This window comes from Heptranchias perlo, chromosome 27, assembly GCF_035084215.1.
Source record: "Heptranchias perlo isolate sHepPer1 chromosome 27, sHepPer1.hap1, whole genome shotgun sequence".
NCBI lineage: Eukaryota > Metazoa > Chordata > Chondrichthyes > Hexanchiformes > Hexanchidae > Heptranchias > Heptranchias perlo.
The window spans coordinates 36,663,497-36,679,318 of NC_090351.1; the positions used below are offsets into that span (position 1 = coordinate 36,663,497).

At 46.6% G+C, this 15,822-nt stretch overlaps 1 protein-coding gene across 1 annotated transcript in view; it reads right to left on the reverse strand.

Annotated features, from left to right (window-relative positions):
• Positions 1 to 702: 702 nt before the first annotated feature.
• Positions 703 to 15,822, reverse strand: part of nuak2 (NUAK family, SNF1-like kinase, 2) — a 41,982-nt gene continuing 26,862 nt past the window's right edge. Inside the window, exons 4-7 of the mRNA XM_068007667.1 lie at positions 11,971 to 12,036; positions 7,390 to 7,509; positions 6,079 to 6,211; positions 703 to 5,113 (exon numbers count right to left, since the gene is read on the reverse strand). Coding sequence (XP_067863768.1) covers positions 4,008 to 5,113; positions 6,079 to 6,211; positions 7,390 to 7,509; positions 11,971 to 12,036 — 1,425 coding nt within the window. The 3' untranslated portion in view covers positions 703 to 4,007. The remainder of the gene's footprint in view (positions 5,114 to 6,078; positions 6,212 to 7,389; positions 7,510 to 11,970; positions 12,037 to 15,822) is intronic.

The window sequence follows — 15,822 nt, forward strand, 5'->3', positions numbered from 1 at the left end:
GGTCTTTAAGATTATGAAAGGGACGGAGAGAAGATGTTTCCACTTGTGGGGGAGTCCAAAACTAGGGTCCATAAATATAAGATAGTCACTAATAAATCCAATACGGAACTCAGGAGAAACTTCTTTACCCAGAGTGGTTAGAATGTGGAACTTGCTACCACAAGGAGTAGTTGAGGCGAATAGCATAGATACATTTATGGGGAAGCTAAATAAACACATGACAGAGAAAGGAATAGAAGGATATGCTGATAGGGTTAGGATGGGAGGAGGCTCGTATGGAGCATAAACACCAGCACAGACCAGATGGGCCGAATGGCCTGTTTCTGCACTGTCAATTCTATGTAGCTCTGTTGTCCTCTCCTCTCTCGTGCAGGAACTTGCAGCTTCTGCTTATCACCTCCTCACAATGGCTGAGATCAGCAACTTCCTACCATGACGTGGAGGAGATAGAAACCGAACCTGCATCATTTCAGTTTTTTTTTTAAAAAAGGCCTTCGTTCCAGCTCAGCAACAGGAAGCAGGTCACTCCCAATATATTAAACACTTGCTGAGGCAAAGGAGATTTCACTGTAAAAGAACGTGACTACAATAAGTTTCCACACGCTCATTGATTGCTGTTGATTTTTCTCACACACTCAGGGTTGACATGGCTACCAAAATATCCCTTCCTTCAAATTACAAAAGAGAGAAAACACAATCAGGTTTAAGGCAGATTTGTTTTTAATGTGGATTTTAACCATCTAAAAAAAAAAAATTTCAACACAACAAAAAATAAATTAGCAATTTACAACAAAACAAATCACAGATTTCTTCAGTCCAACGTTCTGTTTGATACAAATTACTCAGTAACTCAAGGAACACATGTACAAAGCATGTAATCCATAGCAAATTGGCAACGAGGCCACAGACTGCTCTATCCTCAGGTTCCAGCTACTGGAACTGGGACATAAGCCGGTCTGTCAATTTGATGATCATGCACTGTGAGAAATATTGGCGCTATCGTATTCTTCACTACCCCTCTCCCCACCCCAAATTTTCTCCTCCCCTCGCTCGAAGGCATCCAACCCTTGCTGGGGTTATGATTCAACGGGAACAGGCCGCCCTCCTGCCCCTCCCTCAAACCGCCATTCTCTAAGTTTGAATCTAGACGTTGAGCGTTTGTAAGCTCTTCAATGACGTGGAATATCGCGGCCAAACCTGATCTTATCCTCACCCCCCCCACACCTACCTGTTCTCACTTTCCAGTGGGGAGGTGGACCGCGAAAGCGAGTTGGTTCTTCCCCTTCCCAACCCGAAGGTACTGAGGCCAATGATGGCATCTCAACTGCTGCTCCAAGCTGAGATCGGCCAACTCAGCAGCAGACTAGGTATCAAGCCTGAGGACCATAACCAAGTGTGGTCACTTGAGTATAGAAGATTAAGCAGTGATTGAATGGAGGTGTTTAAGATGATTAAAGGATTTGATAGGGTAGAGAGAAATCATTTCCTCTGGTGGGGTGGGTGGAGTCCAGAACAAGGGGACATAACCCTCAAATTAGAGCTTGGCAGTTCATGGGTGATGTCAGAAAGCACTTCTTCACCCAAAGGGGAGTGGAAATCTGGAACTCTCTTCTCCCAAAAGCTGTTGAGGCTGGGGGTCAATTGAAAATTTCAAAACTGAGATCGATAGATTTTTGTTGGGTAAGGGTATTAAGGGGTATGGAACCAAAGGCAGGTAGATGGAGTTAAGATACAGATCAGTCATGATCTAAGTGAATGGCAGGTGGAACAGGCTCGAGGGGCTGGATGGCCTACTTCTGTTCCCAATAAGAGATGAGGTTTTTTTCAAACATTTCTATCTCCTTCACCTCCCTTCAATCTTTAGTTTATCCTCTATTCTAACTCTCCTCAGACCATTGTACCCCGTCAAGGAGGCCAAACAAACAGGTGACCCACTCAACAGTGTTGCCAATGAATTGGCCACCAGGAGCACGCATAACATGCCAATGTGACGGATAAGGTTATACCTGCTCCCTGCAAATGCCAGCAGCAAATTAATCGACAGACCAATATTTCCCCATTACACAACACTAAAAAATGGATTGATAATTATTGGCATATATCAAGGCATATTTCAACTCTTTAAATAAAGAAATTAATTCACATATCTAATTGGGGTCCCGACATTCCTTTTCTACAATCATGTGCTGGTCTACAGGAAATCAATTAAAATAGATTATTGCCCACATTGTAAAAAAAAAATCCAAATGTCCCAACTTAGTAATGGGTGCATTGTCAAACTCCTGCCTGCTCCTCCCCTCCCGCTTGCACAGATATTCCCAGAACAGTCAATTTTATAGATTTTACATAACGGGACTGAAATTGACCAGTAGATTATTGGAGAAAGCGATATTGCCCCATTAAACTCGATCGTCTTGTATAAACAGCGCGTCAAAACATCTACAGCGGAACGCAACAAGGAAACAACAAACCGCTACCCGGCCGACAGTGACTTTGTGTCCCCCCCCCCTCCCTCGTGAAGGGCTTTTTATACCAAATTCTGAATCTCCAGCCTTCTTAAGGCCATTTTGAAACGGGTGGGGAGGGGGTAAAGGAAGGATTTTAACCAACAACGCTTAGTCGGGGAGCACTCCCGAGTGGGATTCAAGTACTCATTCAAGAGAAAAAAAAGAGAGAGAATATTTCACCAGAGTAACATTCAGTCAGAACGGCATGCAACATCACAGCACGTCAATATGAATCCAACAGTACACAAAAATATACCCGGCAAAGGAATGCTGAGGAGACACCACATCCTCCTCTCCCACCCCGCCCCCCCCCTCCCACTAAAAAAACACAGCATCCAAACGTGGAATGATATACTGTATTTAGATCGTGGAAAAACGAACATTCAATATTCTAATTGTATCTCGATGCCAAAACTCCGCCAGCATTTAGAAGACAGTCAAAAAATGTGCGTCATGGTGTCAATTTTTTTCCCCGGCTATACACACAATGTAGTCCCTTGTTCTAATCAGTTGGTTTCCATTGCTATTTGAAGACTGTATTCATAGAATCCCGACCGTCATTATAATTAATTGAGCGGTAGAAAAAAAAAATCTACGTCATTATAACATTAAACTTCTTCAGCATTTGTTTATTTACACACGACCAAAGGTCTGAGACAGAGAGAGAGAAAAAAAATAAATTAATAGGCAGAATATATACATGTTTGACACATAAATAGTAAACTCAGTTTTCAGTCAGTTGCAACTGTCCAATTTTCCTTTACATTTTTTTTTTGGGGGGGGGGGGGCAGGTACAGTCACGTGGGTGCACAAGGAGCCAGTCAGCTGACCAAACAGGCCCACTCAACCAGCCCATAGCAACGTGGGAATGCACTGGCCGTAGATTCTCCATTCAACAATGGGGCCTTATTGCTCACAGGCAAACAAAACCTTATTACCACAAGTGTTGCAGAATTCTCCCCCTCCCCCCACCATTCACCAATACAAAAAGTTGGGGAGTGGGGCAAAATCTCTTCTCTTCCTTCTTCACACACCATTATTTTCTAAACTTACCCCTTAATCTTATGTTTTCAACATTATCAGCTATCTTTACACAACAATTTCTCCCTTCTCTCTTCCACTGTTTATGCAGGGTGCATAGTGCAAGTCAGTGTGTCCCCATATGTGTCTTTCAATACTGGGTATAGGCCCAATTTTAGACAATTCCCAATAAATCTCTTGAGGCAAAATATTGCATCAGAGTAACAGAGAAACAAGTGTCTCCTTGCACTATGCCTTGAATCCATTCTACTACTTTCTCTAACCTTTCTTTCACATTCTGTACCCTCGTTTGTTCTATATTCTCTTCTTCCTCTTCTTTTTAAGAAACATTCTGTAACCTCGGACGAATCTGTCCTGTAATCTTCCCTCTCGCACTTCACAGCACATTTGCTTCGACTTCAATCATACAATGAACCATCATTAGGACGCGTATATAACATAGCCATTGGATTGTCCCATTCAGATCAGTTTATTGCAAATCGCCACAGCATTTTTGTAGACCTCAGTCACATTATCGAGGTCCATGAGTGAGAAGTTGCTGTCGCCCATGTGGTCCGCGAAACACTTCATCTTACAAAGGCGCGGCCTGCAGTCCGACTCAGATACGTCCAAGTGGAGGAGGTCGTCCGCCGAGACGCAGCTCCGCATCTGGCTCCGTTCCTGCCTGCTCTCGGGTAGGTCGAGCCGGTCAAAGGACTCGGAGGAGAGGATGCTGTCCTCGCTGACCGCACTAGAGGGGTAGCTTCGATTCGACGAGAGTCTGATGTCCGAAAACGCCAACTCGTTGAAGGAGCCCAAGGACTTCAGGGTGGGACTGTCGATTGCAGAATCCGTGCTGCTGGAAGAGAACTTCCCGTTCCGTTTCAGAATCCCTTTGCGCCTGGATGCCGAGTCTTTGGAGCCATCACTGATATCACGGCTAGTATCAAAAGTCACCGCCTCAAAGACGGAGGACTTCTCACAGTCGAGCAAGTCTGCCGACTCGCTTTGTTCTGGTGAGGAATAATACCCAGATTCTCTTTTCGCAGGCTTCTTCAATATCCCTTTCTTTGGCACAGGGGCGGCAGCGTTGGCCTGTTGGCTACTGGTTTCCGCTGTTGGAGTGCTGGAATCTTTAGCAAACAGAGCGTCCTCCAAGGGCAGGGAGTGATTGACGTTGCCCGCACTGTGAGAGCGATGCTCGTGATTGTTTCTTTTCTTCAATATTCCTTTCGGCCTCTTCAGCAGTGACTTGCTCTGGCTTTCCGAAGTCCCCCCTTCCTGCAGCGAGTGCGAAACGTCATTCTCCTTCTTCGATTTCTTCAGCGACCTCTGGCGCTCCAGCGTCGAGCTGTGCTGCTTGAAGAAGCAACGCATCTTGGAGCCGCCTTCAAAGACAATGCGGGACGACCGCTGCACCCAGTCCAAAGTGATAGTCACTGGCAATTCGTAGTCTCTCACCGACTCCGTTTCACAGGCTGGGGTCTTATAGCCCCAGTTCACCCACCAGTGAGTAGCAACATCTTCAATGGTAGCTCGACGGTCAGGGTTCACCATCAGAAGCCATCGGATCAGCCCGCACGCATCTGAAATATAGCCACAAACAAAATCATGAATCACTGTCATTTTCAATTATTGTAATTGTAACAGAAACAACAACACCAACAACTTGCATTTATATAGCGCCTTTAAAGTATTAAAACATCCCAAGACACCTCACAGGAGCGTTATCGGACAAATATTGACTCCGAGCCATATAAAGAGATATTAGGACAGGTGACCAAAAGCTTGGTCAAAGAGGTAGGTTTTAAGGAGCGTCTTAAAAGGAGGAGAGAGGGGTAGAGAGGCGGAGAGGCTTAGGGAGGGAATTCCAGAGCTTAGGGCCTAGGCAGCTGAAGGCATGGTCCTCAACGATGGGGCGAGGGAAATCAGGGATGCACAAGAGGCCAGAATTGGAGGAGCGTAGAGATCTCGGAGGGTTGCAGGGCTGGAGGAGCTTACAGAGATAGGGAGAGACGAGGACATGGAAGGATTTGAACACGAGGATGAGAATTTTAAATTCAAGGCGTTGGTGGACCGGGAGCCAATGTAGGTCAGTGAGCACAGGGGTGATGGGTGAACGGGACTTGGTGCGAGTTAGGATCTTATAACAGCGACAGCAAGTTAACATAAAAACGCCTCTTCAACCCACATGATATAATCTGCCATAGCTCAGTTGGAAAATGCACTGCCTGGTGTGGAACTGAGCCACACACACCAGGAGGATCCCAGGTTCAATCCCTGCTCTTGGCTCAGTTGGCTGATCTCAGCTGGCTGATCTCAGCTGGGTAGCAAATGAGCCAGGGCGTTCACTGCTGATCACTTATCCTTATAGCATGAGAAATTAAGGAGTACAATCAGGCTCCCTATTGATAAATATGCCCTACCTACATTCCTCACATTGTGTTTCCTACATTACGATAGCGACCACACTTCAAAAGTACTTAATTGGCTGTAAAGCGCTTTGGGACGTCCTGAGGTCATGAAAAGTGCAAGTTCTTTCTTTCTTTACCTGAAGGTTTGGTTGGCTCCCGGTATTCTCCATTGGTGATCTGTTTGACCAAGTTTCTATAATCGTGCCCGTCAAATGGCATGGTGCCATGGACCAAGGTATAGAGGAGTACGCCCAAGGACCAGCTGTCCACCTGCCAAGAAGAATAAAATTCATGTTACCTGGGAAACCAAATCAAGTAGAGTTTGGAGGCCAGCGACTGTGGTGAATGAAGGATAATCTTCGGTTAGGAACATTTCCAATAAATCGGGGCCTATTCACTGGACCATATTGTTCAGCTCCCAGTGGGCCTCGCTCAAACCCTTTCTAAACACCTCACGTCATACATCTGAATGTGAATATACTGTGGTAATCTTCAGCACAAATCTTACAAAGAGTGACTCTTTGACCCTCTTGTGTAGGGGCATCTCAGCGTTATTTTGGTTGCATGTGCTGAAGGCTATTAACTTGTGTGTTAAGTTGGATTAATTGGATTGTTAGCGGGTTTGCTTAAAGCTAACAAAGTGAAAAATGTCAACATTCGTCTTATAAAGGAAAGGCCCCACAGGTTTATTTGCTAAAACTCCGTAATCAGATGCGATATATTGATGGTTACACAGCTAAACTTACCCTATGGATCTATTCCAACCCCAGCTAAAGTCACACAGGTCCACATACAAGACGGTCACGGCCATGCTCAGGTCTTATTGCTTGGAGTTGGTTTCCTAGTACGTGCAGGAGTTCCTTTAAGCAAGTAACCTTCACTTGTACCAGATTACACAGAGTCCCTTAAAATAATTTGGTAGCAAATTTCTACCATCCCATGGAGCTATTAAGAAGCTGCATGCTCTCCACTTGCCTGGATGAGTGCAGCTGTAACAATGCTCAAGAAGCTCGACACCATCTAGGACAAAGCAGCCCGCTTGATCGACATCCCATCCACTAGCTTAAACATCCACTCCCACCACCACCGTGGCTGCACTGTGTACCATCTACAGGATGCGCTGCAGCAACTTGGCAAGGTTTCTTCCACAGCACCTCCCACCACCTAGAAGGACATGGGCAGCAGGTGCAAGGGAACACCACCACCTCCAAGTCAAGCACCATCCCGACTTGGGCATATATCGGCCGTTCCTTCACCGTCGCTGGGTCAAAATCCTGGAACTCCCGACCTAACAGCACTGTGGGGAGCACCTTCACCACACGGACTGCAGCGGTTCAAGAAGGCGGCTCACCACCACCTTCTCAAGGGGCAACTAGGGGATGGGCGATAAATGCCAGCCTTGTTGGTGATGCTCATATCCCGTGAATAAAACAAATAAAAGCACTCACCTCAGGTCCCCTGTAAGGGCGGCCGTTGACAATTTCTGGAGAGGCATACAAGGGGCTCCCGCAAAAGGTTTGCAAAAACCGGTCATGGTGGTACAAATTGGAGAGACCAAAATCAGCAATCTGGAAGGAAAAGGTTAAAAGACTTTAGAAGGGGCAAACGTGGTGACGGTTCCGTCCTCATTGCCTGACCGTTGACCTGTGCCCGCCTATGCCTGTTGTAGATCTTAGTCACACCAAAAATTCAAATGACAACTCACTGTAAGTGGTAAGTAACACGTAAACAGGGTTACCAAAAGACTCTAAACAACCAAACGGTGCAATTTGCAATGTGTTTACTTTGGAGAGTTATATGTGCTTGGATCAGATCAAGCTGAGGGGAACTGTCAGATGGTATGTATGTAATTACATTTTTATCAGGGCATGTGAAAGCAGGAGAGGCTAGATCTGGGTCTGGCCCGAATAGTCTCCCAGAGGGCCTATCTGGCCCAGTTTCTAACACACCAGACAGGCACTGAGCCAAGAATTATTATTTTTTTTAAAAATAGCTAGGACCTGTTTACCAGTCCTTAAGGTGGGAGGCAGTGATAATGAGCAACTCACCTCCCCCCTTTCTCCCTCCGTCTGCTGGAGGTACTTAACTGCTGTAAGGGTTACAGAACCATGCAGCTCAACTGTACCTGTCCTGAGTGACCGCTCCTTACGTGTGAGGCTAGACAATGGAGGGCAACAGTTGCTGAGTCAGATTCTGCCCTTACCATTCATCCACATCCAAGCGTTTTCAAGCAGGGCTCAATGGATGACAGTAGGGAAAGGGAACCTGGGCTGTCTTTTCTCCCCCTCCCTGTCCAGGGGGCCAGTTCTAGAGCCCCAGTTGAGATCAGTTAAGCAGCACAGATCAGGGATCAAATCTGGGATCTCTGGCATCTATGACTCCGTTATACCCAGGGCACTGTTCTTACCCAGTACGCCATTTGGAATTCCTTAAAACTCCAAAAAGGGCACAGTGTTTGTCCAAACGATTCTGCAAATACTTGGGACACCATTCCCATCAAAACACGGTATTGCATTGTGAAAGTACCATGCAATGAAATGATGGCATTGCCTCCCCACTGCGTCTTAGGAAGGAACATAGGAACAGGAGTAGGCCATTCAGCCCCTCGAACCTGTTCCACCATTCAATTAGATCACGGCTGATCAGTAGCTGAAGTCCATCTACCCGCCTTTTCTTCCGCCTCTCTCAATGCTTTCAATTCTTTACAGTTTAGATCACATTAAAAATTAACTAGTAATCCGACTGCCAGGGTCAGTTTCGAGCAAAGGTCATGGGTTTCCAGATTAGTGAAATAAAATGTAAACAGACTTGGAACACAAGTGGCTCTGATAGACAACACTGTAAAATTTAGAGGGACCAATGCAAACAGTGCACCCCAGTTATGGGAATGCTTGCTTGAAGGCGTGATTACTCCGTTGAGCTAGCAGCTCTATGGCAGTAGGGTTCTTTTGAATATAATGCTCTCTCCCTCTAGGTTCAGCCCCTGGTCTGCGTCGAGTTAGCTGATCTCAATCAGGTCGACAGTACGGGTTGCTACAATTGGCTTCAGTGTCGCTGGGCTGAGAGGGAATTCAGCCATGGTTCCCTGCTCCCGATCACCATTCAGTGACTCCTGCTGGTAACTGGGTGGGGTGGGGGGGTTACCGTCAGGTGGGGGGGTTACCGTCAGGTGGGATGCATTCTACAGCCAAGTATGCTGCTGACACCATCGAGCCGCACTCGGTCGAGGGACTGTGGGGAGGGGGGGGGTGAAGATACCTGTGAAACTGCACCCAGCACCTTTCAGGAAAGGAGGGGATAACCAAATGCACTGTGCATCCTCATCATACAATCAATAACAAAGCCCAAAATTAAATCTGACCAAACAGTATTTCACTGTTGCAATCTGATTAAATGATTCACTGTATAGTTCGGAATTTGTAACATCTATTTTATTATTAGGAAAATCTACTATCCATTGTATATACCAATCTGTAGATTTGAATCCAGTCAATTTGGACTAATCAATGCAATACCCGCTCCTTAACATCCTATTAGTATTCTCCCACTGGCATCTCTCTGTTGTTAGAGCTGCAACCAGCAGTCCTAAACCAGGATTTACTGAGCGTAATTGAATTAATATTTACAGAGCTCTCTCTCCCTGTACATGAGGCTGTGGATTAAAGCAAGCAGTTCACAGGAAGTGTCAAATATTCATCAGAATGATACCGGGGCTAAAAGGGGTTAAATTATGAGGACAGGTTGCATAGACTAGGCTTGTATTCCCTCGAGTACTGAAGATTAAGGGGTGATCTAATTGAGGCGTTTAAAATGATTATAAGGATTTAATAGGGTATAACAACAACAACTTGCATTTATACAGTTCCTTTAACAAGGTAAAATATCCCAAGGCGCTTCACAGGAGCGATTATCAAACAAAATCTGACACCGAGCCACATAAGGAGAAACTTGGTCAAAGAGGTAGGTTTTAAGGAGCGTCTTAAAGGGGGAGAGGTAGAGAGGCGGAGAGGTTTAGGAGGAAATTCCAGAGCTTAGGGCCTAGACAGCTGAAGAGTAGATACCAATTTCCTCTGGTGGGGCAGTCCAGAACGAGGGAGCATAACCTTAAAATTAGAGGTGGGACGTTCAGCGGTGATGTCAGGAAGCAATTCCTCGCACAAAAGGTAGTGGAAATCTGTAACTTTTTCTGCCAAAACGCTGTTGAGGCTGGGGATCAATTGAAAATTTAAAAAACCGAGATTGATACGTTTATGTTAGGCGGGGGTATTAAGGGTTACAGATCCAAGGCGGGTAGATGGAGTTAAGATACAGATCAGCCATGATCTAATTGAATGACGGAACAGGCTCGAGGGGCTGAATGGCCTACGCCTGTTCCTAAGTTCTGATCGATGCGGTGCAGCAGGAAAAACAAACTCTTGGGTGATGAAATAATCTAATAATAATAATAATAATAATACACCCAACTGTTCCCTCTCTCAGTGAAGATCTCGGAGGGAGGTACTGCCAAGACCGAGGTCTGAAAAGGCAACTACTCAGGGGGGAGTAACCTTGTGCCCATTCTGGCACAGCTCTTGAGAGGCAAGCTGAAAAGAGCCACTGGCACAGCGCTGGGAATAGAGGGGGTTGGCCTTCTCTCTTGGCTCTGTCTGCTGCATGTGGTTGATTGGGAAAGACTTGGACACGGATTAAAAATGGAGTCAAGAAAACAAAAGAAATCGCTCATCCATTGCCTTTAGAGGTTTCATCCTTCCCTGCTCCCTAGGAGTTCTTCATTCCAACCATGTTGTTGGATCGAAAGCCAAATGATTCCCCACAGGGGCACGAGGGGACACTAGAGGCAGAGTCACAGCAAGGCTGTTCTCCCATGTTTCCTGGCAGCTGGGTCGCAATGGCATCACTGGAGGACTGTGAGCAGGTTGCTCAGACATGGTACATGGCCTGGGAGAATCAGTGGTAGGGAAATGGCACAAAGAGGGAGAGAGGGTAATGCCCTATCCAAATCAATGACCGTGAATGCTAGCTGGAGCACTAGGCCATTTTGGACACTAAGGGAATCAAGGGATATGGGGATAGAGCACGAAAGTGAAGTTGAGGCAGAAACCCTGCTCACATTTAAAAAGTACCTGGATGTGCACTTGAAGTGCCATAACCTACAAGGCTACGGACCAAGCGCTGGAAAGTGGGATTAGGCTGGGTGGCTCATTTTCGGCCGCTGCGGATACGATAGGCCAAATGGCCTCCTCCTGTGCCGTAAATTTTCTATAGTTCTATGATCTTATTGAATGGCGGAGCAGGTTCGAGGGGCTGTATGGCCTACTCCTGCTCCTATTTCTTATGTTCTTTTTGGACAGAATTCAGGTAGTCCCTAACAACAGGAAGCCCTTGGCAACAGGTGGCTATGGCCCACAGTTTTAACTCTTAATTGGGCATAGATCGCGGGTACGGGGGTGGGGGGGGGGTCTAAAGTGATCGTGATCCATCTGTACTTGGGCTGATTTAGCAGTTTTGGGGGAAGGAAGGAAGGAGGAAGTGGGACTGCCACTATAATTGAAAAAACATTTAGAAGAAGAAAGAAAATGGACTGGGACTGAATGATTCTCGTCAGGATGGTTGGGTTGGGAGTGTTTGCAGCAGTTGCTAGGTGACAATGTGTGTTTATTACACTGACCTTTTATGGATCCCATCACAAAACAATCCTATTATTGGTTTGCAAGTGACACAGGGAGGCCGCAGTTACCATTTTAACCTGCGACAGCCAAGAAAGTAGGATTTATTGAACCCCGGAGTACCGTACTAACGTAGAGACAGGAACCTCTCCCCAGACAAAGACATTTTGTTTCAGCCCCACCCCGAATAAAATAAAAACCAGGGATGGCTTTGAAAACATCACTCTTCAGAAGCTTTCTGAGGAGCATTTGTTTTCCATCACAGAATCAGAGGTATAATACCCCCTTACTCTAGATACTGTTGCCCCAACATATACAATCATGGGTATAATACTACAGTAGCCCTGGAGAAGCTGTGCTCACCTTAACATTCCCAATGCCATCTAACAGGATATTCTCCAGCTTCAGGTCCCGATGCACAATTCCATTCTGGAAGAAAGGGAAAAAGAGCCAACGCCATAAATTTTCAGTTTAGCTCCCAAAAAAAAAAGGGCGTTCAGAGACATTTAAACCACATTTCTGCATTAATCCGGGCTTTAGAACATACTTGGAGAGATTTAGCTACGGAAGCGTGGGGATGTTTCAGTGCCCCCTCCCCCCACCCTCCGTGCAGTGAGTGTCGAGAGGTTCTAATGCGAGAAGGACTCCAAGCCTCCCACAGAGCCAGAAATAGCTTCATTGTCTGATTGTTCGCACTTCTTTAATTGGCTTGTGCACTCTCCAAGGAGCTCCACTCGCTGACTTGAGGCAGCCGGCCTAACTGGAACAGGCAGGCATGAAATCCCGGAGCTCTCCCCAAGTTCAAGATGTGTACCGGCATATCCGGGAAGGATCAGCCCTCCAGTTCCTCCAGAGGAAGTCCAGCTGAAGACTGGCAGGGTCCCAGTAGCAGCAGGAAGGGACGCAAAAATGTTTCGGTATCTTACAATTTTACAACACCAAGTTATAGTCCAACGATTTTATTTGAAATTTACAAGCTTTCGGAGGCTTCCTCCTTCCTCAGGTAAATGACATTTACCTGAGGAAGGAGGAAGCCTCCGAAAGCTTGTAAATTTCAAATAAAATCGTTGGACTATAACTCAGTGTTGTAAAATTGTTTACAATTGTCAACCCCAGTCCATCACCGGCATCTCCACATCATCGGTATCTTACAGTCAAGCATCGAGCTTGTTTCATTTTAAACCCTCAATTTTTCTTCCCTCCTCACCTGAAGGCAGTGGTTCATGCTGAGCTACAGCTCCACATCGTATAAACACCCCCCACCCCCCCACTCCACCCCACCTCCGATACCTTGGCCCAACTAGCTGTTGATCCCACAATGCCACTGCCGGGAGGCTACGTGAATCCAGAGGGCACAATGGCCCAATCTCATCCTCACTAGACCTGCCAACCCTCCAGGATTGTCCTGGAATCTCCAGGAATTAAAAGATTCATCTCCTGGACACTGCTGTGAGCAACTCGGGAGGAAAGAAAAATCATAAGGACATTTATTTTTCCAGTGTCTTTGAAAACTTTTATTAGTTATAATTATATAGTTCATTAGTTTAATATATCAAGATATAGGCAAGGCTGGCAATTTATTGCCCATCTCTAGTGGCCCCTTGAGAAGGTGGTGGTGGGCCTTCTACTTGAACCTCTGCAGTCTGTGTGGTGAAGGTGCTCCCACAGTGCTGTTGGGCTGGGAGTTCCAGGATTTTTACCCAACGATGATGAACGAACTGCCGATATATGTCCAAGCAGATGGGGGGAAAAAAAAGGGGTGTTTGACTGGGGGGGGGGGGGGGGGGGAGGCTGGAGACGGAAGGTCATGGGATGAAACCTCCAGGAAAGACTAGGTGACCTCTACGTCCACATCCAACACTGACGAGCATCTTACGTGCCTCATTCCAGCAAGGGGGGTGGGGGGGGGGTCACTGGATTACAGAATTGTAAACAATTTTACAACACCAAGTTATAGTCCAGCAATTTTATTTTAAATTCACAAGCTTTCGGAGACTTCCTCCTTCCTCAGGTAAATGAGGAAGGAGGAAGTCTCCGAAAGCTTGTGAATTTAAAATAAAATTGCTGGACTATAACTTGGTGTTGTAAAATTGTTTACAATTGTCAACCCCAGTCCATCACCGGCATCTCCACATCTGGATTACAGAAGGAATGGGAACCCCAGTTGGATTTTTCCCTGCCTATCCCACGGGCGCTGAGAATAACTGAAGATTCCCCTTCTGATGCTCCGGCTAAGATCTCAGCACAGGCTGGGAATCAAACGTGGACTCTATGGGGGCAATGCAATGCCAAGTGGTGCCTTTAGCCCCCAGACTATCGATTCTAACTACCTGACGTACTAAAAATAAAATGCGGGTGACACGTTTAGATGAATCCCCGGCTTGTATTTTTTGCTGCCTCACATTCATTGTGTGGCTTTCCAGCCAAGGCCCCAAATCCCAAACAATTGCCCATTAAGAGTCTTGGTTCCCCTTGAATGGAAGTGTGTTTGAACAGGAGCCCTGAAGGTTTCATTCCCCAACGAGTCGAGTCTAAAGAGGACCGGAAAATAAGTCAAGTCTTTTATGTGGCGGACATGTGGGAGGCACAGCAGAATGACCCTTCACCTCTGGCATGCTTTTCCCCTCCCCTCCCAGGCCCCCCCCCCCCCCACTCTTTTCCTCCACCTGCAGTCGATGCTGGGCTTGTAAATTAGGCTCAATTGGAAACAGGCTCCGTCTGATCCCTGTACACGACAGCCTCTCTTGTACTTCCCTAATGCAAAGCGGCACTATGCCAAGACACACAGCACATAAGCTTTCACTTGCTCGCTCCTCTGTCAGGCTGCTCGACTGAGGGCAACATACCTGGGGAACAGACGGCATCTGCTGTATAAATAATAAAAAACAAACCCTCCCCTCTGTCGCGCCCCTGCCCCTGCCCCCCTCGTTCCATTCCACCCAACTTTCAAAAAGATCCGACAACGCGCATTACAAGCTAGGGGATTGAAATAATAGAATTATAACTAATAAGGAACGACGGTCTATTTTGAGCTGTTTGGGGTTGGGCTCCCAACATCTGTTTCAATTTCTTTTTATAAAAGACCCAGATGGCTAGAAAGGCTTTCTGCGTGTAGCAGAACGTAGCGAAAACAAGAGGAGCTTGTTGCACAGCACGCTAGATTATTGGGGAAGAAAAAAAAAACACATTCAATGAAACAGGAAATTCAAGTCCCGTGCCTTTCTCTTCTTGAAAAAAAAAATTCTAGACGTGTTTATTTTTGTACAGAGCTCTACAGGGCTGAACACAAGCGGGGCTGGGATTAGTTAAAGGTGGTCTTTCAACCTGCCGACGCACAGAGGGGTACTCGGCGATGGTGGCAGTGCCCTGACGATGGTAGCATGCCAGGCATTGGTGCAAGGGTAAATTCAGTGCTCCCAGTCCCGGGGAGGGGAACGTGGGGACGGAGGATCACAGCCTAGGCGTTGAACCCACGACCTGCTGACTCGGAGAGCTGCAAGATCCACTCCAGAGACTCGAGCACAAAATCTAGGCTGACACTCCTAGTGCAGTACTGAGGGAGTGCTGCATGGTCGGAGGAGCCGTCTTTCGGATGAGACATTAAACCGAGGCCCTGTCTGCCCTCTCTGGTGGATGTGCTAGATCCCATGGCACTATTGGAGGAGTTGGGGAGTTCTCTCAGTATCCTGGCCAATATTTATCCCTCAACCAACATCACTAAAACAGATTATCTGGTCATTTATCTTATTGCTGTTTGTGGGACCTTGCTGTGCGCAAATTGGCTGTCGCGTTTCCTACATTACAATAGTGACTACACTACAATTGTACTTCATTGGCAGTAAAGCGCTTTGGGACGTCCTGAGGTCATGAAAAGGCGCTATATAAATGCAAGTTCTTTCTTTCTTTCTCTTTTCATCCTCCCTTTGAGTGCAGCTCCCTGCTGATCAATAGATTTAACCTGATGAGCCTTTGCTGTGGTAGTTAGAGCCCCTTATACAGTGGTCCCCCTTCCTTGATGCTCATGCTTGCAATGTGCGTGGCTCTGGAACAAGACTCACACTGCACTGGGACTGTAACTGCCACAGTGGAGGCTACATAGACTGTGCCATTCGGCCCAACTGGCTCATGCTGGTGTTTATGCTCCAAACGAGCCTCCTCCCTCCCGACTTCACCTCACCCTATCAGCATATCCTTCTATTCCTTTCTCCCTCACGT